At 47.0% G+C, this 9,470-nt stretch overlaps 1 protein-coding gene across 1 annotated transcript in view; it reads left to right on the top strand.

Annotated features, from left to right (window-relative positions):
• KIF26B (kinesin family member 26B) overlaps positions 1 to 9,470 on the top strand; it is a 463,889-nt gene that overhangs the window by 394,948 nt on the left and 59,471 nt on the right. The window contains exons 7-9 of the mRNA XM_003798804.2: positions 332 to 425; positions 1,610 to 1,872; positions 4,443 to 4,626. Coding sequence (XP_003798852.1) covers positions 332 to 425; positions 1,610 to 1,872; positions 4,443 to 4,626 — 541 coding nt within the window. The remainder of the gene's footprint in view (positions 1 to 331; positions 426 to 1,609; positions 1,873 to 4,442; positions 4,627 to 9,470) is intronic.

The raw sequence follows: 9,470 nt of genomic DNA, 5'->3' as shown, positions 1-9,470 counted from the left end.
GAATGGCAGATGAGGGAAGGAAGTGATGTCGGTGATGCCCTATGTCCCCATTCCAGCCTGATCCCGCTCTACAGAGGCAGCAGCTGAAACGCACCACCGATGAGCAGAGGGGTGAAGGGTGCTTTGCAGCTAACGTGTCTAATGCTCAGGCTTGCAAAGGGCAGAAGGGCTGTGAGCACTGTCAGGCTTCTGTGGCCGAGGCTGGCCCATTTAAGAATACAGTGACATTGGAACGCTAAGTCCTGGAAACAGGTAGGCTCACTTTTAAGCCATGAATGGTGCCTCGGTGGTGGAATCCAGTCACAGTGCGTGTCTCCTTTTTGTCTGACAGGCTGAAGTGTGCGCTGGGACTGTGGCGGAGGTGATCCAGTCTGTGGTCAACGGAGCAGATGGCTGCGTGTTCTGTTTTGGGCATGCCAAGCTGGGTCAGTGAGAGCTTTACTTGTTCATGCTGCGCGTCAGGGTTCCTGTGTCCTGTATTGGTCCCTCCTCACTTGAAAGGAAGGGTTAAGTTTCTCTGAAAGGTGCTGAAGAACCATTTCTGCTTTTGAAACTTAGGCGTTCATCTTAAGCAGACACCCAGTCACGTAGGAAAGTCAACGTGAGATGCACAGAGGGAGGGCAGGGCTGTAGGGTTCCTAAACAGGGGCTGTTGGAAAGTAGACCAGGGCTCCCTGCACACGCACACGCACACCCCAGCAAGGTGATCAGAGCTGATGTAAAAACTGGAGGATCAACCGCCCTGCAAAGCCCAGAGCCGCCGTAGGACCTGCCTGGGGAAGCTGTCTGACCAGCCGCCCTTGCTGCCCAGCACGCAGGGGCCACACTGTTGGGACACTCCTGTGCAGAAGCTTCTGGTGAAGGCGCAGTGACCCTCCTCACCACACACACAGGGTTTCTATCAAACGCCTTCACTGTCCCATCTTAACCCTGACCGGTGGCCATCGGCTCACCAGGACTTGCCTTAAGTTACACGCTTGATAAGTTAGTGATTTGGAGAGCTCCAAAAGGGGTCCTAAGCAGAGACGTCAACAGAGGCCCCGCAGAGGGCGTGGAGGCCAGCTCTGGGCCTGGACAGAAGGCCCATTGCTTCTCTCTCCGACTTCCATCCTCACCAGCTCTTCCTCTTTTTTTACTCTCCATGAATGCAGTGATCTGGGCTCTAATGGAATTTGCCCATGCTATAAAAATATACACAGCGTTTAACTTGAGAAAGGCTATAAATGCGCCTGGATTTAATCTGTGGGGCAGCTGCAAAAAGAACCGTAATAAGGACGAGAAGTTCTTGCCTCTCCACCGTGTGTGACACGATGCAGAAACTGGATAGCTTGTGATGGCTGGGACCCTCCGCAAGGCACATGGCATCTTGTCATGTGTCTGGGCTCTTGACTTTTTTATTACAGCCATTTAACCGGTAGTATTAGGGAATGCCCTTTCTGTCTCTGTTTCTGTTCAATGCTGACTATTTCTCTCACCTTTTCATTCCTTTCTTCTACCTCCCCCACCGCCCCATGGCTCTCCTCCACACCCTTAGCCTGTATTTCTTAAGAGGCCTAGAATGACGCCTAGACACTGAAACTGCTTTTGCTCTCGTCCCCGGCTCTCCCAGGAAAATCCTATACGATGATCGGGAAGGACGATTCCATGCAAAACCTCGGCATCATTCCCTGTGCCATCTCCTGGCTCTTCAAGCTGATTAACGAACGGAAGGAAAAGACGGGCGCCCGTTTCTCTGTCCGGATCTCCGCCGTGGAAGTGTGGGGGAAGGAGGAGAACCTGCGGGACCTGCTGTCGGAGGTGGCCACGGGCAGCCTGCAGGACGGCCAGTCCCCGGGCGTGTACCTCTGCGAGGACCCCATCTGTGGCACACAGGTGACTGCTCCTGGAACCTAGCTTGGCCCGAGGATGCCCCCCCCCCGCCTCAGAGGCTGGGGCAGTCCAGCCCGTGAATCACCCAGCCTGTGCACTGGGCGGCTTACGGGTGTTTACTTTAAAGTGGACTGAACTTTATGGCCTGCAGCTGCGGGGCCATCTGCTCGCCCAAACTAAATATTTGTACCTTGAATCTAATTGACAGTGTGCAGGATCCACAATGGTAGCATTTGGGGGGAAAATTGGATTCACTTTCTTTACGCCCCAGAAAAAAAAAAAAAAAAAAGTACAATCTTTCTTTTGTTTAACAACAAACCGAAATATTTACTGCTCTGCGCAAATAGCTGCAGTCATTACTGGGGCTGTTTATGGCTCTATAAACTCTGTTTCTGGCGCTGGTTTGCAGTCGGATTAGCAGTGCTGTAGGAAAAACTCATAACCACTGTCTAATTAGAACCGTGATATAATTGCTAGAACTGTGGAAGCCAAGAGAAGCTCTGCTTTGCCTTTGGGGGATGTCATACCTGTTAGGAGTGTCTCCCCCTTGCTGTGACGGTAGCTGGAGGAATGACTCGGGAGCCCCTGATTGGTATCCAGAATAATCCGTTCTTCCAAGTCCCTGGTTTTATCAGCTGCCTCTTTTTTAGACATGTGTGCCGTCTGATCCCAACTGGGATTGTTGGCACAGGTGAGGCTGTCCCGGTGGCTCTCCTTATACTCACCTACTCAGACCTGACCATGCTCTTCCCCTGTTAAAGAACCTCAGACCCTTCCGTTTTCCTTATGAGTCATCTTTAGTCTGAACTAGAGTGACCTGGAAGACTTCTTTTTTTTTGATAATTTTATTTTATGTTTATGTGTTAACTTTTTTTTTTGGCTATGACTGGGTTTGAACCCATCACCTCCAGCATATGGGGCTAGCGCCTTACTCCTTTGAGCCACGGGCACCACGGGACCTGGAGGACTTGTTAAAACAAGGCTCATTAGGCTCCACCCCCAGAGTCTCTAATGGAATGGGTCTCCCTTGGAGCTCCAAAATTTGCATTTCTGTCAAGTTCCCATGTAATGTTGATGCTGCTGGTCTGGGGATCACACTTTGAGAATCAGTGTTCTGAAGGGTGGTGCCTGTGGCTCAAAGGAGTAGAGCGCCAGCCCCATATGCCAGAGATGGCAGATTCAAACCCAGCCCTGGGGAAAAACTGCCAAAAAAAAAAAAAAATGGGTGGCGCTTATGGCTGAAAGGAACAGGGCACCGGCCCCATATGCTGGAGGTGGCGGGTTCAAACCCAGCCCTGGCCAAAAAAAAATGCACTGAAGTATAAGACGTATTCAGACCATCTCTAAACAGCACCTATAATGGAATCAGGAGGACCCACTGCTACCACTGCCCGTGTTCCAGGTGTTTCCAGGACAGTCAAATACATTCTCACCTCCGTTCACTTTTACCACTCCATGGGGGAAGTTCCATCTAGGTGAAAAATCGGCTTGACTAAAGGCTAAAAAGAGGAAGAAACCAGCATTCTCTGTAATGCTTCTTGTTGGAAAAAATCTTTAACATTCCTTGGTTTATTTTTCTAGAATAAGTACAAAACAATAAACAGAAGAGAATCTCTTTGAAGTTCAAAGATTTTAATGGTCTCAGGTTCTGACTGTCGGCTCTCAGAGGTCAAAATTAGAGTAGACAATTGTCAGAATTTATACCAAGGCCTGTACAGCGAGCCAGTTCTTAGAATAAAACCCAGAAACAGTTTACTTTTTCTCTCAAAAAAGGAAGTCTGGGTCAAATTCTGATATGATGGCTCTGATCAGGTTTACTGTTATTCCTAAGTGTTCTCATAACATTTAGACATGGGGGGCTGTGCCATCTTCCATTAATCAATGAGTATGCCAGGAACATGAATTCAGAATTAAGGTATCTCTTAAATACGGATGAGACATCGTGGGTGTTTCGGGGTGCCTTTTCCACTCACTTCTTATTTATGCTAGTACATGTGGCTTAAAATTGGCTTTGAGTAAATACCTGAAGGTTTAGAAGCCTTGTGAAACTTAACTGAGTTTTTTTTCTTCTTTGAGACCTCAGTGCTGTCAGGTCTAAAATCACGTTTTGCAACCGCCCCGTCTGCAAACAGTCTAATCTTTGGAATCAAGATGCAGTCACATCCCTCATCCCTCTGTTTTCTTAGGTAAACGGATAGCCAGGAGGTTGGCTTGCTGTCCTCTGCAGAGATAAGGCTGGGCCACCTGCTCCCCTGGCTCAGCCTCTGCAACCATTTGCTTGTCACACCTGCTATTTATAGATATCCTATGTAAATTGTAAAATGCATGAAAATAGGTTTTATCCAATTAAGTGTGCTCAATATTAATCTTCAGAAATGAATTAATTAAGCTGAGAATTGCATACCAGCACAGCACCTGGTTCTAGACAGACTTTCTGCCTTAGCGAGGCGCGTGGCTTTACTATAGGGAAGGGACAGCTAGCTGAATGGAGCGGTAGCGTCCGGGTGTGAGTGACAGGCAAGCCCCCCACCCCAGCTTGCAGCCTCATTCAGCCTGTGGCTTCTGTTTTCCAGCTGCAGAACCAGAGCGAGCTGCGGGCCCCCACCGCAGAGAAGGCGGCCTTTTTCCTGGACGCAGCCATCGCCTCTCGCCGGAGCCACCAGCAGGACTGTGACGAGGACGCCCACCGCAGCTCACACATGTTCTTCACGTTGCACATCTACCAGTACCGGATGGAGAAGAGCGGCAAGGGCGGAAGTGAGTTGGCCTCCTACCTCAGCCCCTCCTGGGCTCCCCCAGCCAGAGACAACCCCGCTAAGGCAACTGCGACCTTTTCTGTTTTTTTCTTTTTATTAAATCATAGCGGTGTACATCAGTGCAATCATGGGGTACAATGTGCTGGCTTTATATACAATTTGAAATATTTTCATCAAACTGGTCAACATAGTCTTCAAAGCATTTTCTTAGTTACTGTGTTAAGACATTTATATTCTTAGTAAATTTCACATGTACCCTTGTAAGATTTACCATAGGTGTGGTCCCACCAACTACCCTCCCTCCACCCGACCTCCACCCTCCCCTCCCCTCCCTCCCCCTTCCCTCTCCCCTTTCCCCTTCTTCTTGGGCTATAACTGGGTTATGAAAGATAACTTTCATATGAAAGCTATAAATTGGTTCCATACCAGGGCTGAGTACATGGGATACTTTTTCTTCCATTCTTGAGATACTTTGCCAAGAAGAATATGTTCCAGTTCCATCCATGTAAACATGAAAGAGGTAAAGTCTCCATCTTTCTTTAAGGCTGCATAAGTTGCTAAGTCATGGAAGAAGCCCAAGTGCCCGTTGACCTATGAATGGGTTAATAAACTGTGGTATACATACACTGTGACCTTTCCTTCAGGGCATTCAGTAGGCGCTGCTGTGATTGGTAATTAAGACAATTGTGGAGTCCGGGCCGAAATGTACTTCTGAACTGTCCAAGACAAAAGGGTTCATTTCAGAAAAAGATAATTCACCCATGTGACTGCTGTGAGAATGTGAGGGGACAAAATTTCAAAAGGAAAGACCGCTTACTAGTGTCTTTCTGGGGGAGCAGTGGCTCACTCCTGTAATCCCAGCACTCTGGGAGGCCGAAGCAGGTGGATTGCTTGAGCTCAGGAGTTGGAGGCCAGCCTGAGCAAGAGGGAGACTCTGTCTCTACTAAAAACTAGCTGGGCCTTGTGTTTCAGCTATAGTTTCAGCTATTGGGGCAGGGGCTGCCATAAGGGGATTGCTTGAGCACAGCAGTTTGAGGTTGCTGTGAGTGATGGCACCACAGCGCTCTCCCCAGGGTAACAGAGTGAGAATTTGTATCAAAAAAAACCAAAAAACAAAAAAACACTGTCTCTTCATAAACCCTAAAGTGATTGTCTTGAAAGATTATCATTTAGCCCTCCAAGCACCCTGGAATATGTTATTAATCATTAGCTTGAATCTGCTATGTCTGCCCAAAAGAAGCAGTTGTGTTTTGTAGGTAAGGTAGAAATGGGACTTTTGAATAACAACCAGCCTCCTTGTGCCCTGTGTGGAAATTCATTGTAAAACTCAGGCATAGTACCTGCTCTAGGAGTGAGCTGCACCACTGGGAGTGGCACTGTGGTTATACAGACCCCTCTTGGCTATTTTTCAGAATAAGCAGGGGATTTGGCATGGTTCTCCATCCTCAGTCAGATAGTGTCTATGGCCAGTGGAGTCCTGTGCCAACACACAGCTGAGTGTCATGGGTGGAATCTTAGGCCATGAGTAGGGTGGTCTCTTGACCTCAGTGGGTTGCTAAGGCAAGCTCTGGGCCTTGGGGCTGCTGGGCTGGCCAGGTAGTGGCTTCCACAGTCTCTCAGAGCTCCCCTCTGCAGGAATTTCACAACACAGGTGACTGACCCCTAGTCCTTTCTGAATGATTGCCTTAAGAACATTGGATTCCAGCAAAACAAAACTTTGACTTAGGAGACTTAACCTTGACCTAGAAATTGTAAAGCCAATTGACTAAAGCAGAGAGGCAATCAACAAACGTACTCTAGATGAATTCAGAAATTAAGACATCCACTGGGATCTGTGGGCGAGCTCCCCAATTTCTCCCTGAGTCTCCCTGTTGAAAACCATCCCTCCTGGAGATAGCTCTTGGGGACCTCCATTGCCCCCCAGTGGAAGCTCCTCCCTCCCCCATCTCTGTGATCGCTTGATCTGTTTTCTGCCATTGTTCCTAGTCTTGTTTACATTCGTGTTTACTGAGGCATAAGGTAGAATCAGTAAGATTTGCCCTTTTTATGTGTCTTTAGGTGAGTTTTGGCCAATCTGCAGTGGTGTAGCCACCACCACTATGAAGACAGAGCAAAGCCACCACCGCGTAAAGTCCCTCTTGCCCTCTGTCCCTTCCTTATCGTTCTCTCCCCGACAACCACTGCTCTGATTTTCATCGTTCTAGCTTTGCCTTTCTCAGGACCGTCATGTGAATGGGATCACGTGGTCCATATGTGACCTTCTGCGTCTTGCTTCTTCCGTTTAGTGAATATGAGATTCGCCCAAGTCACTCCCTGATCCCTTAGTTTGAGCAGGGCCTGGAAACTGGGCTGCTGCCCTCGCCCCCAGGACTGAACACAAACGCCTGCATCTGGGGCTGGCATTCCACTACCCAAGGAGGCTTTGTGGCTCTGAAAATCAGCCCTGAGCTACCTATAGCGGCTGCCGCCCAAGGGGCCTGGGGATACTGCCCCCAGTGGCAGTGCTGTGGGCACCCTAGGGAGGTAAGCATCAGCAGAGGACCAGATTCTGCATGATGGGGAGAAAGGTCTGACTGGGGAAGAGCAGAACATACTGAATGAGAATCTTTCAGAGGAGATTAATTCTCAATAAATGGTTCACACCGCATAAAGCACGCCCATCTAGAATCATGTTCCTTAAGGAGGAGATGGGGGATTAGGATAGGGATGAGAAGATCGGAACTTCAGAATCCACAGCAGTTTTATCCATATTTCTCCTAACACGCTGAGAGCTGGTCTTAAACACTGCCCTCACTGGAATTTTTTTGCTTTTTTTTTTTTCCTGGGTAATGTCTTAGCAGTGTGAATATGAGAATCTGAAAAGTGTTTATTCATCAAAGCAGCTGTTAATAATAATAATCAGAGCCTGAACGTAGCAAATTCTGGTACTTTCAGCAGAGAATGACTCACAAAGATCTGAATCGTCAGCCAAATGGCTCCCAAATGGTCCTGAGCAGAAAAACTCACACAATGGGATAATCTTCTCTTCCTAGGTTTCAAACCACGCTGAAAACAACTCCATTTGCAGGTTTGCGGTTTTTACTTTTTCATTGGTCTGCTTTCCATTTGAAATCTGGGAGAAATCTTGAAAACAAGGAAACAATTAAATGGCTTCCAATGTAAGAACCTGAAATTCAGCTTCCATAGATGGTGGGGAGAACGTGAGGACACTTTCTAAACTTAGCCACCCCAAATCGGTACTTAATGCATCCTTGGCACATATTAAATATTTAGCATCAAACTCATCTTCTTCCTATTCTTAAATTGTGAAAAGAAATTGCTTTTAAATAATAAATTTGGGTTAAAGGGAAAGGCAAATACTATTAAAGGCTTCCAGCACCTCTTGGAGGTTCTTTCTAATGTCTCAGTAGATGAGAACAGAGAAGGGACGAGAAAAACGAAAAAAACACTGTCTCTTCATAAACCCTAAAGTGATTGTCTTGAAAGATTATCATTTTCTGGGCATCAGCCCCAGAAAGATCCGGGAGAGACATCTCTTGCCTCTCCAGGAGAAGGGGTCTGGGCCAGAAGGCACCCAGCCTCCTAGCACCCAGCTGGCATGGCTTCAGTGAATTTATAACAGTTTAAAATATAATGAGAAGATTCAGAGTGTTGTTTAAAATGGAAAAATTTTGTTTGCTTATATATAAGTAATAATCTCTGTGGGACCCTTGTCTCAATTAGGTAGAAGTTTATGAATTAGTGGCCCTGCAGGGCAGCAGGAAACAGAGCCTGGTACTGTTAACCAGCCATTAGAAGAGATCTCTGCTTCGAGTGCTAAATACATTGTGCTCATACGCACCTGAGTCTGAAATGCATTTTACATACACACGTGTCTGCACGTGTAAGTAGACCAAATGTTAAAAACATGTCCAGTTTAGATAGAAAAGAAAATTCTTTGGTGATGTATTGCTGTTTTGCAGATAGCAATAGGTTAAACCTAAAATACTTCCCTGAGGCCAGGCACAGTGGCTCACACCTGTAATCCCAGCACCCTGGGAGCTGAGAGAGGAGGTTCTCTCAAGATCAAGAGTGTGAGACCAGCTGGACAACACGGCAAGACCCCATTTCTACAAAAATAAAATTAAAAGAAAAAATAGCCAGGCACTGTGGTGGTGCATATTTTTAGGACCCTGTCTCCAAAAACAAACAAACAAAAAGGTTTCTGGAATATTAGTGAGGCTGAGTCTTCAGCCGTTGTACAGCCGTTGTACATAAACCTCTAATGGTGTGAGAGCCTCCTTGGGAATTCCAGCAGTGAGGATGAGACCCCAATGCCCTAGTGATCGTGGAGCTGCTGCTCGTAATGTTGGGTGATCAGGTGTCTGAGCCAAGATTCTACAGGCTGAGTATCCCTTATCCAAAATGCTTGGGACCGGAAGGGTTTTCAGATTTCAGATTTTTTTTCATATTTTGGAATATTTGCAAATACATCATGAGCTATCTTGGGGATGGGACCCAAATCTCAACATGAAATTGATTTACGTTTCTTCTGTACCTGTGTACATAGCCTGAAGTTGATTTCATAGACCATATTTTATAATTGTATCCATGAAACACAATTTTGACTGCCTGTGGGTTGCGACCCATCACGTGAAGTCAGGTGTAGAATTTCCCACCCGTGTATTATATTAATGATAGAGAAATTGTACAAGTTGCGTCGACAAAGATGGGTTTTAACAGTAGTGCTTTGAGGCGTCATCTACGCTTGCAAGCAGCTATTGCCCAGGTATTGGTCTTTGATTTGTTCATCAACTTTATTATCTCCAGGGGGAAACTCAAGGCCAAACTAGAGGCTGGGCTGGG

The sequence above is a fragment of the Otolemur garnettii genome, unplaced genomic scaffold, assembly GCF_000181295.1.
Source record: "Otolemur garnettii isolate 467f Iridium unplaced genomic scaffold, OtoGar3 scaffold00141, whole genome shotgun sequence".
Taxonomy (NCBI): domain Eukaryota; kingdom Metazoa; phylum Chordata; class Mammalia; order Primates; family Galagidae; genus Otolemur; species Otolemur garnettii.
This window is presented reverse-complemented; position numbering and strand designations above follow the sequence as displayed.